Source organism: Scardinius erythrophthalmus (assembly GCF_964197995.2).
Source record: "Scardinius erythrophthalmus genome assembly, chromosome: 11".
Classification (NCBI taxonomy): Eukaryota; Metazoa; Chordata; class Actinopteri; order Cypriniformes; family Leuciscidae; genus Scardinius; species Scardinius erythrophthalmus.
Genome location: NC_138231.1, coordinates 39,271,342 through 39,289,545, shown reverse-complemented (window position 1 = coordinate 39,289,545; position 18,204 = coordinate 39,271,342). Strand labels below are relative to the sequence as shown.

General features: G+C 35.2%; 1 protein-coding gene across 2 annotated transcripts in view; it reads right to left on the bottom strand.

Annotated features, from left to right (window-relative positions):
- Positions 1-18,066, bottom strand: part of asap2b (ArfGAP with SH3 domain, ankyrin repeat and PH domain 2b) — a 22,260-nt gene extending 4,194 nt beyond the window's left edge. Inside the window, exons 1-21 of one of the 2 annotated variants that reach the window (XM_081378032.1) lie at positions 17,609-18,066; positions 10,721-10,793; positions 8,596-8,741; positions 8,368-8,442; positions 7,695-7,744; positions 7,185-7,314; positions 5,984-6,069; positions 5,677-5,752; positions 5,504-5,590; positions 5,303-5,406; positions 5,126-5,195; positions 4,386-4,473; positions 4,221-4,269; positions 3,919-4,085; positions 2,750-2,883; positions 2,575-2,669; positions 2,210-2,399; positions 1,945-2,030; positions 1,702-1,817; positions 1,022-1,089; positions 759-866 (exon numbers count right to left, since the gene is read on the bottom strand). In XM_081378032.1, coding sequence (XP_081234158.1) covers positions 759-866; positions 1,022-1,089; positions 1,702-1,817; positions 1,945-2,030; positions 2,210-2,399; positions 2,575-2,669; positions 2,750-2,883; positions 3,919-4,085; positions 4,221-4,269; positions 4,386-4,473; positions 5,126-5,195; positions 5,303-5,406; positions 5,504-5,590; positions 5,677-5,752; positions 5,984-6,069; positions 7,185-7,314; positions 7,695-7,744; positions 8,368-8,442; positions 8,596-8,741; positions 10,721-10,793; positions 17,609-17,734 — 2,124 coding nt within the window. In that variant the 5' untranslated portion in view covers positions 17,735-18,066. The remainder of the gene's footprint in view (positions 1-758; positions 867-1,021; positions 1,090-1,701; positions 1,818-1,944; positions 2,031-2,209; positions 2,400-2,574; positions 2,670-2,749; positions 2,884-3,918; positions 4,086-4,220; positions 4,270-4,385; positions 4,474-5,125; positions 5,196-5,302; positions 5,407-5,503; positions 5,591-5,676; positions 5,753-5,983; positions 6,070-7,184; positions 7,315-7,694; positions 7,745-8,367; positions 8,443-8,595; positions 8,742-10,720; positions 10,794-17,608) is intronic. The other variant, XM_081378033.1, reaches the window with a different exon arrangement.
- Between the last annotated feature and the right edge of the window lie 138 nt (positions 18,067-18,204).

Here is an 18,204-nt window from a genome sequence, read left to right as displayed (position 1 = left end):
CGGAATCAACGTGTCAAAAATGTCACACAAAGTGCTCAGTATTCCCTGTGAACCGTGAATGAGTCAGTAGTTTTGGACACTGTATATATATGAATGTGTAAAATACTTCTATCGCATATGTTCTGTGTCACATGATCCTTCAGAAATCATTATAATATGCTGATTTGGTGCTCGAGAAACATTTCTTATAAATATCAATGTTAAAAACTGTTGTGCTGCTTAATATTTTTGTGGAAACCTTGATTCCCCCCCATACACTTTTTTCAAAATTTTCCAGGATTCTTTGATTAATAGAAAGTTCAACTGCATTTATTTGAAATAGTAATTTTTGGTTACATTATAAATGTCTTTACTGTCACTTCTGATCAATTTAATGCATCCTTGCTGAATATACTATTTTTAAAGGGATAGTTCACCCAAAAATGTTGTTTACTCACCCTCAAGTTGTTCCAAACCTGTATGAATGTCTTTCTCCTTCTGACCACAAAAGAAGTTATTTTGAAGAATGTTGTCAACCAAACAGTTGAAGGACCCCATTGACTTACTGTACATAGTATTATTTCTATACTATGGATGTCAATGGGGTCCATTAACTGTTTGGTTACCCATTTTCTTCCAAATATCTTTTTTTGTGTTCAGCAGAACAACTTGAGGGTGAGTAAACGATGACAGAACCTTTTGGGTGAACTATCCCTTTAAAGATAGTATAACTGAATGAAATGTGATCTTTTGAGTACACGATTAACAAGCATGTTAACCTTGTCTTCCATCTCATCCTCGCTCTCGTCTAGGTCATCATTATGCAGACGCCAGTCATACTCCACATGCACATGGACATTGAACTTCCCCGTCTGCGCCTGAGTCAGCTGTAAATCACACAGCACAGAAGAACACGTTGGAAAGGAATTTGCTTGAACACAATTCTCAGGCAAGGCCAGGAACTTGCTCTCAAGAAAAGAACAGAGCAAAATTAATTTCTGCTGGCATTGCAAACTGCACGAAAGAGAACAAATATACACACCAGCTCCTCGCATTTTGAGTGTCTGAGACGCTGCGCCAGATCCAGAGGAGTCTCTCCTGCATCATTAGCTGCAAGAAAAAAACATTTATTTTTTTCCCAAAAGAAAAAGAAAAGTTTTTTTCGGTCCCACTTTATTTTAAGTGGCTTTGAGTACTATGTACTTACATTGAAATTAATAATTTGATACAATGGACTTATTGTGTACATGCATGTTTTTACATTGTACTTATATTTTGAAAATACCTGCATGTAATTACAGCTGTAATTAATTTATGCAATTACATTTGTAATTACATTCACAGTTGACCCTTCCCTTACACCTTAACCCACCCTTAAACCCACCCATACCACCACACCTGTCCCTAACCTTACCCGTATCACACCTCAATAGCAGCACAAGTGTTTTACAATACAACTTGAACACAATAAGTACATTGTACTTATTTTTCGATGTAAGTACATAGTACTTAACGCCACTTAATATAAAGTGGGACCTTTTTTTCTTTTCAGACATTTTTAGACATGTATTGTATTTAGACAATATTTGAACCACTTTTTTATTATTTTTTCATTATAAATGATTTTTATAAAATTATAAACATTATAAAAAATATTTTTTTTAAATGCATTTTGTGTATTGAATTCCTGAAGTTAAAGCAGCGTATTAAATGAACTCTTACTAATGGTGCCAGATGCTTTTCCCCGCAGTAGCAGCTTCATACATTCACTATTGTCAGTCAAGCAGCAGTAGTGCAGTGCTGTGCTTCCTTTGGCAGTCTGCTTATCTAAATTCCCACTGCATTCACAAACAAAGGCACACACATATTGGACGTGTACAATGTCTTCATAATATGTAAAAACCATGTGTTTTTATATAATAGCATTAATACTTTTAGCTGCAGTACAGAGCATCAGCAGAGCACCTGTTTTGTACAAGGAAGTCCACAATATGGAGTGAGTTTCGGTCCACCATTCGTACCGCTAGATGTAGCGCTGTCTCGCCTGGTTCCTGTAAGTGAAAGGCAGAATTTGATATACATACATACATACATTTATTGATACTGACACAAAAAAAAGATTAATTTGTTCATGAATTGAACTACACGTATGGTGTTAGATGCTGTTTTTGTGTGCAGCCCGTCAGGAGAACTCAATAAAAAGACAAAGCACAATGACTCTACAACTCACATGTTGGTTAGTCTGATTAATGGTCTCCATCAGGTCCAATCCTTCGGCGTATACCTGGATCAAGGAGAAGATGTCCCGGGACTTTACCGCGTCACACAGTGCATGCAGTCGGGCTGCGTTATCTGCATACTTCCGCTGAGCAAAACGCTTCTCTGTGTATTTGGCTGTGATGAAGTCTTTTCGAACCTGCCTGAAGGACGATTGAGAGAGAAAAAGTAAAGTAATTTATGATATGTAGACAAATTTGTGATTTTTTTATTTACAGCTTACATTTTTTGAGTAAAGAATGTTATTTTAAACATGCACAATGAATGAAAAAAAATCACAAAGAAAAGAACTGTCAATGAAACTGAGCTGTTGCTCACATGTCACTTGAAGGGTTGGGTTTGGGAATCTCCTCTGCTGACAGGTTTGCCTCCATGATTTCGTTAAATCCTGCATTGCCTATGCTGTTAGCAAGCTGCAACACATTTAATTCCGTCACAACCTATATGTTTGCAGTTTCTGCCAAACAAGTACCAAGTCGTAACAAGAATTTACCAAGAGTTCAGACGTGCCCAAGACATCCAGTGTCAGAGACTGTATTCTGGAGTAGTGGACCCCCATTTCCCTGTGGATTCCAGAGCATTCTATGCAAATCAACACGCCCAGGTTCGTGGAGAGCCATGTTGGATCTGCAGTGACAACAAGTGAAAATCCGCAGAGGTATCATCAAAACTCTGATCTAAATGACAATAAAACGAGTTCTACTGGGATGACTAAGTTTCATACAATGTACAAAGAGAAGTTGAAAGGCCAGATGCAAAACAGGAAGCACAGGGTGTAGATTTTCATTTTTTTTTTTTTTTTTTTTACAAGCTGAGGCAATAATGACGGCCTGCTAAAATTTGAGTTTGTGCAAATCAAGCGGAAAACAACAAAAACAATTCAGTAACTTATTTGAATCATCCACCATTTACATCCTTACATGTTTTGTAGCGAAAATGTAAAATGATGCTGTTTGTGAATAAATCATTTATAGTTGTATTATTTTAGCATTTAGTTTAAATCTTTCTGTTAATCCTGCCACCCTAATAAAAGGCCTTATTGTTTTGTTTTGTGCATGATAAATACAACCGCAAAAATAACTGATATCTAATAGTTATATACACTACATTTCAAAAGTTTTGGAAAAAAAAGTCTCTTATGCTTACTAAGGCTGCAAGGCTGCAATGTTGAAAATAGTTGTGCTGCTTAATATTTTTGTGGAAGCAGTGAAAAAAAAAAAATCAGACCCCAAACTTTGGAATGGTAATGTATATATTTAAATTAAAAAAATTCTTTAAAAAAGTGAGAGAGGTCAGAGGTCAACTCTTCCGCTGGAACTAGACTCGCATACGGCTGTTACCGGAAGCCAGTGATTACAGTTTATAAAGTTTCTATAGTTTTTTTTTTCCTACAAAAAGCATTGCTGTGCTTCAGAAGGCCTTTATTAATCCCCTGGAGCCGTATGGATTACTTTTATGATGGATGGATGTGCTTTTTAAGATTTAAAAATTTAGGCACTATTCACTCCCATTATAAAGCTTGGAAGAGCTGATTTTTTTTTTTAAATAACTCTGATTGTGTTCGGCTGAAAGAAGAAAGTCATATACACCTAGGATTGAGGTTATGGGATAATTTTCAATTTTGGGTGAACTATTCCTTTACATCACTCCTATATTGCTTACCGGAAGCTCCACAGTCACAGCACACATCATTGCCACTCATCTTCTTCACCTCTCCCACAATAGCCTTAGTCAGCTCCCGTACAATGTTGTTCTCACACTCGTTCTGATCATCCTTAAAGGCGTTGTTCAGGGCCTCCTCTTTACTATTCTGGAGCACAGACACCCATCTGAGATAGAGAGATACAGATGAAAAGATAGAGGTGATGGACATAATAATTACATTCCACATGATATTCACAATATATATCATGTGATATACTGTGTAAAATGTAAAATCATCATATGAGCACACACACACTCACATTTGACACTCTGCCTCGTCCTCTGTCTGGAAGTGATACGTTCTGTCATCTAGAAGATGGAAGAGAACAGTGAGCGAATAAAGATGATCAACCAACCATATGAGCCATGACAGACTCTGAGAATACCGGCTCTGTATTTATGACTGTGTTGTGCTAGTATATTACGGGATATAAGATCAAAGGATTTTTTCTCATCTGGGTTACGCTTCACTTGGCAGGTTAAGAGGTTCAGGTTTGCTGGCGGTGTGTTGGCCTGCAAGAAAACGAGAGATAGAGCAAGAGAGAAAGAAAAAATACAGGAAAATGTAGGATTTATTACCCTCTAAAATGATATTATATAATACATTTAATAAATATATTTAATACAAATATTTTTGTATTCTTCACAAATTCTATTAAAAATGATATACATTCTTATTATAGATATATATCTAATTATATTTATTAAAATTATATACATTTTAATATTAAATATATTTCATTAATATATTTACATATAATTATATTTACATAATAATATAAATATATCATATAATTATAATCTGTATAAAAATAGCTTTTAATACATGAACAAACTATATTACATTATATATATATATTATTATATATATTCTCTTCATCTTTTCCCATGAAGAGAAAGGAATCATTCCTCTAGGATGTAAAAATATGTATTCTATAGCAATAAATGAGTAAATATGATATATGCAACTTGGATATTCTGATCTGCATCTACAGAGTTATTTTCTCAAATTATGTCATTAAATGGTATTTGAGATAACACATTCTTGGTCTCAAACTCATATGTTTCTCCTTCATTCAATCTGCTGTAAAATGGTGGCGGCAACCTTGTAAAACTAAAACATCATTCTGAAAGGAGAAACAGAGTGCCTGTTTTGTTCCCCTACCGTTCCATGAGAAATAGTCAATAATCCATTTTTCACAGAGCACTTCCTTTTCTGCCAAACCTTCCTCAGTCTGTAATATCGAGAAAAGCCTTCATCACACAACCTTTACAGAACATTCAATGACCTAAAAAAGATCTCAATGCATGTGAATATCATTGAAGCATCAGACGAACTCACCCCTCGCTGCGTTTGAGAAGCATCCCAGAGCGCTCAGTGCCGTGAGCTTTATTGCCCTGCAGTTGGTGAAGACTATAGCCAGCATTCTGCTTTGCCTGAACATCCTTTCACCATACATACAAACAAAACAACAAGAGTTACCACAGAAATGAAGCAATCTTCCTATCAATCATACTTTACAGTCATTTGGAGATGGCTCACCTCTTTACACTCTGACTGCAGGGCAGATTTGAGAGTATCTTTCAGCTGCATCAGCTGTTTCCTTTCTGCATCTTGTGTCTGCTTGTTCTGCGATTCACACACAAATCATAACAAAACCATGAACTAAACTTTTTTTGTCTTAAAAGAGCAGAAAATAATATCAAAAAACGCACTGCGGTCAAGTCCGTGGCAAGTTTTTCCATGTAAGGTTTTAGATTGTCCACAACTTTTATCCCATCCTGAAAGAAACTGTGGAGAAAAATGAAATATGATGTCAAAATACTCATTTAAAAATGAAACATATTGTAACTGGGACACAGACAGATTAGGCCTTAAAGTAGCCATTTAAGTAGCTTTAATAAACGTGCCTTACTGGTGTGCATCTTGAGACAAAACAGTTGCTTTCAGTTTTAGTCCTGGACTAGGCTTAAGTCTGTGAAACCAGGCAATAATATTAAATTATATTATGAATAAACATACTTGCACTGAGCATGGAAGTATTTGATGAGGTTTTGGAGCAGGTCAACCCCCTTCTTGACTTTAATTTCATTCACTTTAATGAGATACTGCAAAACAAAGCACATCGAACACTTCAGCACAAAACAATCATTTCAATTGCTTTCGATCAGACCATAAGCTATAAAATAATTTCTAAAGTCATGAAAATATATGATGATATTGGCTGACAAGTTTAGTTAATTGTATGGATTGCAATATTTTATGTACAGCTGTACTATTGCTGTTCTAATCTTCACACTCTGCTCTTACTGATGGAATGTAAAATCACTGAAGATTGGCCACTGTATTGGCTAGTGTTTCAGTTTCATTGCCATTGTCCGACCCCAGGACCACCACTGCTGCCCATTCAAAATCAATGAAGTCCCTGCTGATGTTGGCTGTATATATAGGGGTGTCGCAATATACCGGTGTTGACGATAATCGTGATATTCAAAGCATGAAATACTGACATCGTGTTAATTTAGAGTGTGACAATATACTGGTATTGGCGATTACCACAATGTTTAAAATGAATAGGTTCCTACAGACTTTATCTTAATTTCATAATGTCCTTAAACATAAGAATATTGCTGGCCATAAACTGAGAAAGTGAGCGTCCGGTGTGGGATACCTCGAGTTGTCCTACATGCGTGTAGCCATCAACCTTTTTACCCATCTACGTGTCCATCACCCGGCGGATTACGCCATTTTACAGAGTAAATTGCTATTATTTTACTAGTCATGGAATGGGAAACGTGACATTAACCTATTAACAGGGGGTTTCTGTGTTCATATATTTAATAAAGGTTGATAATTAAAACCCTGTTTCCTTCAATCTTATTTTTGTATTTGTATTTGAATTTTTTTGTTCAAATCTGCTATCTGCATGACTTAATTGGCGCCGGCGCAACAATAGGTTTAAGAGCTTTTCAGTTCTTCAGGAAACCTTCAGACAGTGTTTCGCTTCAGTTTGAAACCAGACAAACTTCACATGTTTGTCTTCTTTCACAAAAATTTGCCATAGATTGAGTATGCAAGAAGTAAAAATGCATGTGCCTTGTGTTTATCAGTATCCTTATGTTTGTTGGGTAAAAAAGAAAAACTATATAAACAAAGGAAAAATTTATTTGACTGATAACAACCCCCCGTGACAGCCCTAGCTGTATATGACCACATTCCTTACTTCACACATCTGAAGCTGAAAGAGGCGTCTCTCTTTCTCCATCTCTTCCGCAATCTCCCCTCCGCTGATCTCTGTTCTGATCAGACCGTGCTGTTTGGCATGTTCCCGTTTTTCTTTCTCAATCTTGTTCCTGTGAACAAGTTTAGTGCGTTGGCATGAAAAAACATTAGTCTTTCATCAAAGCCTCATAATGCTCAGAATGCACAAGCGAACCATAAATGCTGGTGCTGATATTTACTTAAGGTATGGCCCCAAATTGCGATAAGCTCTTCAGCTATGCTAGAGGCTCATGAATTACGCTCAAACATCTCAAATGAATAAACCTCCCCTTCCTCTGCATAGTGGATCAAAATAAACTGATCTACAATCGTTAAAACTTATCTTCATGCATCATGCTGTACTGGAATATCAAGACAAGAGTGTCTAAGGCTCAAGTTTAAATTTCACTGATTTGTAATTATTACTTGTTTATATTTTTTCTGAGATATTAAGAGGTTAATAGGTGCTTACAGTTTAGTTTCGTAATCCTTCCATGCTTTATCAAAAGGCTTTTTCAAATCCTGAAAAAACAAACGAGAACACAGTTAACATGATAAGCTTAAAGAGTTTTAAAGATCAAATAATTCAATACACACTTAAGCAAACCACCATGATCACTGTATTTATATGACAGATGTTTATGTACAGTATATATACATGAAAGTTTGGTTCATTACAGTTTTTCACAGTTGCTAAGACACTAAACCCCATTCTTTGAACCAAATTCTCAATAGCCTAAACCAACTTGTCGAATTTGCACTCTTTCTGCCAAACGTTAAACAAGTTCAGGCAGTTAGACACTGTTTGCAAGTCTCATGCACTCTTTGTTGCAAAGCACTTTGCAACACAATCTGTGTTGCAAAGCACTAAACACAGGCAGACAATAGATGGAAACAATCTGAGAGGGAGAGGAGGAAGAGGATGAGTAAGAGGAGGATGAGGACGAGAGGACGAGGAAGAGCAAAGTGCGGAGAGTGTTGTCAAGACTGGATCTGGCACACTAGGGGTTTTGCCTTTTGCCTGGCAAGAGACAACATTGCCTGTGATGTGGACAAAGTCCTCAACAATATTGATTTCTTAATTACTAAAACACTAAACCCATTCTCTTTATATATATATATATATTTTCCACATCATTGCATACCCCTTTTACTCCTTTGAGGTCTCCCTTCAGCAGGCTGTCTAGTGGGAAAGTGATGATATTATTCATGTTCTGCAGCTGTGGGCACAAAATGAGATATGAGGAGATTCAGAATGAAGTGTATAGTCTAAAGAAGTGTTAAAACACTAAATGTGTGAAAACACTCTGCATGTAAACCCACAGTGTCTCATGAAATGATCTACAGTATATGAATGTCGGAGACTAGCTCACCAAGTTCTTCAAGAGACCAGTGAGCTCTTTGGTGAAACTAGCAAATTTGAGGAAGTAACCGGACATATCAGGATCGTCTTTGTACACAGAAGCATCTGTAAACCTCTCCAGTGCCTGGATGTACTGCTCCTCATTCTCTACGTGAGCTGGAGACACACAGAAACAGTCATTTACCTTCCACATATATTTATTATATACAAATGTTTGTCTGATGATCTTCATGCATTTTCCAAAATGTTGCCTTATGAAGCTCATTTGTTTTTAACACACTTTGCTTGACCTTATCACAGTGTTTCATGAGGGCATGAGCAAACTCTTGTCACGTGGGCCTTTTTCATTCCTACCGCTTGCAAAAGAACATACTTCCTAGTTTATGACCAGAGTGCTGTAGAAAATAGCGTAGTAACCACTCCCCTGTACTGTGCTGTTACAGCAAAAGGCCAACAGGCTGTTTAAGATCTGGTTTAATATAAAGAAGAAACAGTGTGCTAACAAAGTCTCTTCCTTCACTAGAGGCATTCACTAAGACTGACTTAATATTTATTCTTAAATGATTTTATAAATGAGTTTTGTGGGTCCTTTATTTCTTTCTCTTCATCATGGCTATGTAAAGCATTTTGAAATGTCACTGTGTATAAAATGGGCTGTATAAAAATACTTGCACTGCCTTGGCTTGTCTAGCATCTGATTAAAAATATAACACTATGCAAATTTGGTAGAGCTGCAAATGTGTCATGTCTGAGCTGAACGTGACTTGCACAATCTATGTACTATAAGAAAAAAGGAGAGTTTGGATTAAAAATATGACATTGTTTTTAACTGGACTGCAGGTGGATAGAGAATAAGCAGGTTCTTGTGCTGAATACAAGCGTTTCAACTCTTTTGAGAATTAGACCTATTTTACACCACATCACAGGGCCCTAATTTTGATATCCGTGTATTATTTATATATGTGTATTATATTTGAATATTTTTTTTACTTTTCATCTTAATTTTAGTTCAAGATTTAGTAATTTTTCTATCTTTTGTCATTTTATTAGTTTTAGTTAATATATATATATATATATATATATATATATATATATATATATATATATATATATATATAGCCACCGATCACTCATGCTTAATCACATTTTGCGGATTTTGCACAAAAAGAGCCAGGGGAAGTTGACAGACTTGTGGCCTAAAATCTGTGATTTTTGCTTTCCTTTATTTTTATTTCAGTTTTAGTCATTTTAGTACTTCAACTTTTTACAGTTAGTTGCAAAGGCAACATATTTTAAGTTGAAGTTTTTCATCTAATATTTATATTTTTTTCTTTTATTTCAGCTTTATTTAAATGAACAAAAAGCCAGTTTTAACCATTTCAGTTTAGTTTTCTGATGGTTGGACGGTAAAAGATGTTCTGCCCAAACTGTCAAACTAACATCATCAGAGAAGAAGAATCACTTAAGATTTTCAGATTCTGATTATAATTACAAACTATTTTTTTCTGCGGTTTAATTGTTCGCCACAAGAGAAGTAACGTGCACTAACAAAGTAAATAGGAAAAGAAAGAGAGAGAGGAAATAAGCAGGTTCCTGCTAGAACAGGTATCGGTGTTGCAGGTAAGAATGAGAGGAATGTGTGAGGTAGAGCACAAAACCTGCTCACTACTAGAGTAACAATGACCTGAATCACCCTGTATTTAAAACCAAAAGCTTTGTCCTTGCTAGTGTTATCATATGATATTGTTTAGATAAATAGGGTAACCAGAACAATAGCACACTTGTCTATACGTTCAAAAACTAAACTGGTGAGCTTATTGGAGCAAAGTTATTGATTAAAGCTCAGAGGCAAATGAGTAATCAGAAATGGTCTTTTCACCATAGAAATGAATCAGAAGTGCCGCAAACTGTCGCGCAATTGTCTGTGACTTCTCTTATAAAACAGCTCGACTCTTGACAGCTTGACGAGCAGTCGACTCATTAAATGATAAGCAGTTTATTCAGCCTCTCATACAGTACATTACAAACACGACCTCTGCTCTCCTTCCCCGCATACCGCAGCGTTTAGTAGGCATTACGCTTTTTTTGCTAAGCTTGCAGGATTGCCTTGAAGTGGCTTTGTTTGTAATACTCACTCAGACCAGAGCTGTTTATGGCCTTGACTGACTTCTTCATTTTGTGCAGTACACTGCGGTCCAGATCCAAAGCCTGCAAAACAACACGAAACATGCTAAAAGGGATTTTCTGGGAGGTTCTGAATACAAACAGAATGATAATTATGTGAAGAAAAAAAATGCATAAGACAAATTGGTTTATTTCCACAATAAGGAATAAACTGCATCAATAAGGAGCTGCATGCATCTTTACTTAAAGGCCCTGAAATGTAGGCTATTACAACGCTTTAAAATGGTGCATATTCTATTGCCTAGTAAGCACAACCAATACCTTGTTCTGCATAAAGAAGGTCACACTATAATAACAAATAGCTTGTAACCCAGTTTTGTACAGTGTGGTTTGGTTTATACTTCCCTCACACTCACACACACGACACAAAGCTTTTATATCCAGACGTACTCAGATAGCCTGTAATTTAGCCAGCCATCACTCATGCTGAATCACACGCTGGGAATTTTGCACGAAAAGAGCCGAGTGAAGTAGACAGACTTGTGGCCTAAAATCTGTGTCATGTCTGGCACGACACCAAGACAGAACCTTCTGACGAGGGATAAGCCTGGTGCCTGCCAAAGCTGACAACACTCTTTACCCACTTTCACAGTCTACATTGAGCATAAAGAGCATTTAACCATCAATGACGTATAATACCGTTCAGAAATTTGGGATCAGTAAGAAGATATTTTTTATAGATTTTTTTAATAGAAATTAATACTTTCTTTAACACATTGAATTCATCAAAAGTGACAGTGAATACAATTTTAATGTAACACAAGTAAATTGTGTTCTTTTGAACTATTTATTCATCAAAGAATTGAAAAAAATACAAAAATATATTAAGAAGCATCACTGTTTTCAACATTGATAATAATAAGAAATCTTTCTTGAACTGCAAATCAGCAATATTAGAATGATTTCTTTTCTGGAGGATCATGTGACACTGAAGACGGTAATGGCTGCTGAAAAATTAGCTATGCCATCACAGGAATAAATCTAATTTTAAAATATATTAAAATAGAAAACAGTGATTTTAAATAGTAATAATATTTCACAATATTACTGTATTTTTTGTCAAATAAGTACAGTCTTGGTGAACATAAAACATTAAAAATCTACCCACCCCCAAACTTTTTAGCAGTATATTGTAAATCTATTTAATAAGTTAGTAATTTTTTCAAAATTAAAATACAGAGAAAATATGGATACTGTCTATAAATATTTTACTCAATTAAAACGTATCAATCTTATAACATACTCCAATCAAAATAAAAAAGTGTTTCCATTATTAATTGGACTTATTTTAAAGTAAAATTTCTTAGTTTTAGAAATGGACTGAAGAAATCAACATTCATACACAAATTGTAAAATAAACAGTTTAACTAAAGTTTTATTAATGTGGAGATGTCTTTTCACAAGAAGGACGAATGAATGTAGTTATTCTTTTTATGAGAAATTATCATTGGCTATACAAGTTCAACATGGACTTTATTTTGATCCGCTTGAGTAAGTTCACTAAAATAGACAGAAATAGGAAAGACTGTCAAGATGACCTGCAAAAAATGCATTTGGTACTTTTAAAGATACATCATGACATAATAATAAAAAAAATCCTTGGGAATGTAACTAAACAACTGAGTTCCAATACTAAAAAAATACTCCTACATAACAAGTATAACAATGAAGTATAAAAATGACAATAGAATACAATAAGAACAATAGTAGCCTACTACTATACACTCAAAAAAAAAAATTGTGTCTAAAAATAAGATTTATGTATTTGAATTGCATAACAAATTCCCATGCATTTGGTTTACATAGTTTTAACATAAACCAATCAATACTCCTGAATGTGATTCATATGTTTAAGTCATACATAAATGAAACAGATAAGATTTATGTAATTGTATTAATAAACTGAATGTGATTTATATTTGTCAGTTATATGTAAATGAAACAGGTAAGATTTATGTAATAGTACACAGAAAAACACCCATGTTAAATTAACACTGCTCAGTGTTCATATGTGTGCACACTACAGAGTTAAAGCGGTGTTGAAGTTAATGAGATAATTAAATGATGATTGAGCATTAATTATGAACACCTGCTGTTAACAAGCAGAATCACTGAAGGAAAGAGAAACACAAAAACTACAACTGACTTCAGACACAGCCTCAGATGAAATCAACTGAAGAGAAAAGAAGACATTAAATCTGTGAAGATCTCAGCAGAGGAGGATTAAACAACTCCACAAACAGCATTACCAGCTTCACTTATTACTAACCAGACTGACTTTATTTCATTTCCGTTTGAATGAAATCAATAGTTGTATTTTAAAGTCACCATGATGGTGGTTAGCGTTTGCTTTAGTTGGGCTCTTGACCATTGACTCTTTAATATAACATTTTCTCTGGCTGCTATAATTATGTGTTTATAAGACACATTTGTTATAGCGAAAAAGCCAGGAGAAAAAGAGATCAAGTGATATTGGCTGTTTATTGATGATGATGACGACAAAGTCATCATCATGTAATTGCCTCATTTGCTGATCTTGTTCAGTGTCTAATGCTTTTTTATATTGTTTTATTCATAACAGAAGCCATTGATTTTACAGCATGAAATCTAACAGTGTTGTTTATCAAACAATATACTTTTTTTTAATAGTTAGTGCACAAAAACATTTCATCTATGGTATTACTTCGACTCACACAGACATCAAGAAACAGCATATGAATCTCAACAATGGTGACAAAAGATACAAAAAATCCTGATGCATAATTAATGCCGCAGTGCATGCTGGGAGATATGGGTGAGTTTTGATTGGTGGTACCCAGCATGCACTGCAGCATGAAGCATTTCATTGATTGTCACCATTGTTGAGAGTCATACACTGATTATTGATGTCCAAGTAATAATGTAGAAAGTTCAATGCATTAAATGTTTTTAAAATTCTTTATTATTTGATTAACTGTTGGCTCTAATGCTGTCAGGTCACACAGCTACTATAATAAATAAAACAAAATCACATAACCCCAATAATCAAAGCATTAGACACTGAAAAAGATAAGTGATTCAGGCCAAAATATGATGATTACACCTTCATCAATAAACAGTCAACATCACCTGATCTCTTTTTCTCTTGGCTTTTTCGCTGCAATAAATGTGTTTTATAAACACATAATTATAGCAGCCAGAGAAAATGTTATATTAAAGAGTCAATGGTCAAGAGCCCAACTAAAGCAAACGCTAACCACCATCATGGTGACTTTAAAATACAACTATTGATTTCATTCAAACGGAAATGAAATAAAGTCAGTCTGGTTAGTAATAAGTGAAGCTGGTAATGCTGTTTGTGGAGTTGTTTAATCCTCCTCTGCTGAGATCTTCACAGATTTAATGTCTTCTTTTCTCTTCAGTTGATTTCATCTGAGGCTGTGTCTGAAGTCAGTTGTAGTTCTTGTGTTTCTCTTTCCTTCAGTGATTCTGCTTGTTAACAACAGGTGTTCATAATTAATGCTCAATCATCATTTAATTATCTCATTAACTTCAACACCGCTTTAACTCTGTAGTGTGCACACATATGAACACTGAGCAGTGTTAACTTAACATGGGCGTTTTTCTGTGTACTATTACATAAATCTTACCTGTTTCATTTACATACGACTGACAAATATAAATCACATTCAGTTTATTAATACAATTACATAAATCTTATCTGTTTCATTTAGATATGACTTAAAAATATGAATCACATTCAGATTATTGATTGGTTTATGTTAAAACTATGTAATCCAAATGCATGGGAATTTGTTATGCAATTCAAATACATAAATCTTATTTTTAGACACAATTTTTTTTGAGTGTAGTATACACCCCTATTTACATAGGTTGTGATGTCTGTTCAGGTGCGACACTTTGCAGAAATTGGCCTTGAGTATCAGAACAGGACAATCTGAGCTCACCGGTTTACAAAAGACAGAGAGTGACCAGCAGGGCTGCATACACATAAAAAAAATGGGTAGTGAGTAGACATGTATGTGCGAGAAAGAGACTAGACGGGACAAGCTGGGACAAGAAGTGGGGCAGCCATCCCGCCTTAGCCTGAAGGAATGAGAAAAGATGAAGGGAAAGAGAGAGAGAACAGAAAAGGCGAGAAAGAGATGGGAGATATTAGCTGCACTGGGGTTTCATCAAAGGCAAGTCTCAGCAGGACACATGCACAGAGATGGAAGAACCGGAAACAACCAGAAAAAGTTTACTAACTGCCATTTTTATGGCATGCTACATATCCTCATGCTACACAGAAACAGCATATCCAAATATTTGAAGGGTTTGACCTAGCATGTGACATCACTGTATGTCTAAACATACATGTGGTGGCTGCTTTGTCTAGATGAGCAAATATGCATAATGCATAATTATGCATAAAGAAATTTGCACAAGATCCTGGTCCAGAGTATACATAAACCATGAACATGTGTTTACCTCAGTTACTTCCTCCATTAAGGCTAAATGCAAATGGGGTAGTGTCAAAGGCCAACTCATAAAGAGAGTCTCCCTCGATGTATCCCAGTCACATGAAGACGCCAGTTCCTCTAAGAGCCCGGCGCAGTAAATTTTAATCATGCCTGCTTTTAAAAAATCACATAGAAACGAAGAATCTCCTTTATGAAGAGATTTGTTTGAGAGTCAAAATCAACATGCTGATTCTTCGTCATCAGTAATGACTGACACTTTCCCCTTTTCATCAGAGGTCAATATCCTAAGTTCAAGTTTGGAGTCAGAAAGCAGTATCTCAATAAAAGAAGAAGATCTGTTGAGCTTCTTTACACTCTAAAAAATGCTGGGTTGTTTTAACCCAATTTGGGTCAAATATGGACAAACCCAAACATTGGGTTAAAAATGTAATTAAAAAATGTAACCCACCGGCTGGGTTTGTCCTTATTTGACCCAAAGTTGGGTTGAAACAACCCAGCAGTTTTAATCGGTAAAGATTTTTTTAACCATTAAAACAGGCTGACAGAGTTCAGAACGATTCTCACAAACTAAGCTCTTTTATATTTCCGTTGAAGAATTTTCAAACTATAATGCAAAACTTTACAAGAACTGTTTTAGTTAGTACAGAACACATACATAGTTGTTTCCATTCCTACAAATAAGTCTATATACAAAGTGAATACACAAAGTTTTTTTTAATTCTAATTCTACCTCATCTAACTATTAAAATGTATGTAAACCAGTTACTGATTTTACCACATAAAAACAAATAGGTTATCTGACATGATGTTATTACAGTGTAAGTACAACATTTCTATTTATACCTTCTAGTTATAAAACAAATATGATTTACAGTACCCATCATGTGGACTAATACTAATAAATGGTATCATGCAGGCCAACCCTTGCACACTACAAAATAAAATCCAACTTCCAAATCATTTTAAAAGACTGAACTATGAAATGTTAGCATTACATAAAAATGTAAGTCCATTTTAGTCAATTTGGCTCAAGCAACTTAAATTATTACACAGCAATAACATACAATGTCAAGTTTGGTGGTGAGGGTCCAATTAAAAAGCTGCTGTTTGATCACTGATCACTTGAATAATTAGTTTTTAGTCAAAGGATGGGGACAAAGGATGATAACATAAATATTTGTTATTCAGAATTAATAGATGTTTTTTGCTCTTTTTAGTGTTTTTGATTATATTTTGTTAATCACCATTTGAGTGATTAAGTGAAATTCCTTCCATTTCAAGGAGTATGAACAACTTGTTTTGGTGAATAAGTAACTCCACATAACTTCTTCAGTTAGCTCAAGAAACCAATACACAAGTTAGACAAAGAATACAAAGTTATACATCACTATTACTGACTGTAAAGTGAATGCTCAGCTTTACGTAATATGCAAGCTTAGTGAAATTGGATCAACTAGTAAAAAACAGTGTGTTTATAAAGCATTTTATGTTTGATGAAAGTCCAGACCACCTGTAATCGTTTAGTTGATGCAGTAGGCTAACTTTCCCGATAAGTTGAGAATACTCAAAATTCTCCTTAGCTAGTTATCTTAAGGTGTTGAGTTTTCTCAACTTATTATTTATTTTGTATTTTTTTACAGTGTTTTATGGCAGAACCAGTATGGCACAATCATGCTACTAACATATTTAGTACATGGAACTCCAAGGAACTGTTTTGGTTATGTGTCCATACCAATGCCAATGACACTTTCTTTATTTTTATTAGTGGGATCTTGTGAATAGTGTTAAATGTTTATCATTTTAGTCTTATAAATTATTCCACTGACTGAACCATATTTTTATATTTGTCTCATTTCTGTAATATCTGTAGGCCTAGCCTATTTGTTAATGACAGCTCTGTTACCTTAGACAGGCACAGGGCTTTTTAAATGGGTGCATACAGTCTGCCATATATATGCATTCATTAATAACAAATCACTGTTATGGTAAATATATATCTAGACCATTATGTGAACACTGTATTACTGACTTTGAGACGAAAACTTAAATAAGTTAAGAGTGATGTCAACATAACAGACTAGTAGTCTATGTATTTCATAACTGCGATAAGAAGCTACATGAGAAAGCTGAGCATGGGCGAGGTTCACTTCCAACAGCTGGGAGACGTTGAGCTTTAGTGCTACAAGAAGGAAGTCATTTTCCAGGCTACTTTTGTAAAATAGGCTATTTTATAGTACATAGCTACTAAAGGAAACCTATTATCTGGGGTTAGACCGCAGACTTTCTATAATAGATACAGTTTAGAAGTGTGTATTGTGCACTACGCGTTAGTATGTCAATTGTTATACGGTACTGACAACTGTAAAGGTGTCTTACCTCTTCCAAAGTGGCGACTGTATTCCTACAGTGGAGCATGCGTGAGAAGAACACTGATGTTGTTGGCGCTTTATAGTCCTCATTGGTAATGTCCATAAACTCCGGAACTGTCAGTTGATCAGGCATGATTATTCCCTTTAAATTAACACTACATCCAAGACAAGAAACATATAAAGTTTGTTTAAAGTTGCACTTTACTAAAAGACCGCACAAAACCCGAATCAAACTCAGTCCGTATCAGTCATTCCTTAAAGTATTCGATTTAAAAAGTTCCGCTTTAAGTCCAAAATGATTAAAAAGAAAGAGAGGCAATGAGAAGTAAATTCGTCTTTGAACAGGAGAGTTGGACAGCTCCATCACACGCGCAGCTGACCAGATCAACACTTCTGGATTTCACCCATCCTACCTGTACAGTACAAGTTTAAGTTACACGATTTGTAGGCGGAACCACATCGCCCGTCAATCATTTCCGATCCGCCAATGAGAGAGAACCTTCCGAAGTTGCTGTCCAATTACAGTTGAGGGGCGTAACCTAACGCTGAAAACCTGAAGAGCCAAGCCGAAAAGTTGAAATATTGTTTGGAAAAAAGATACGC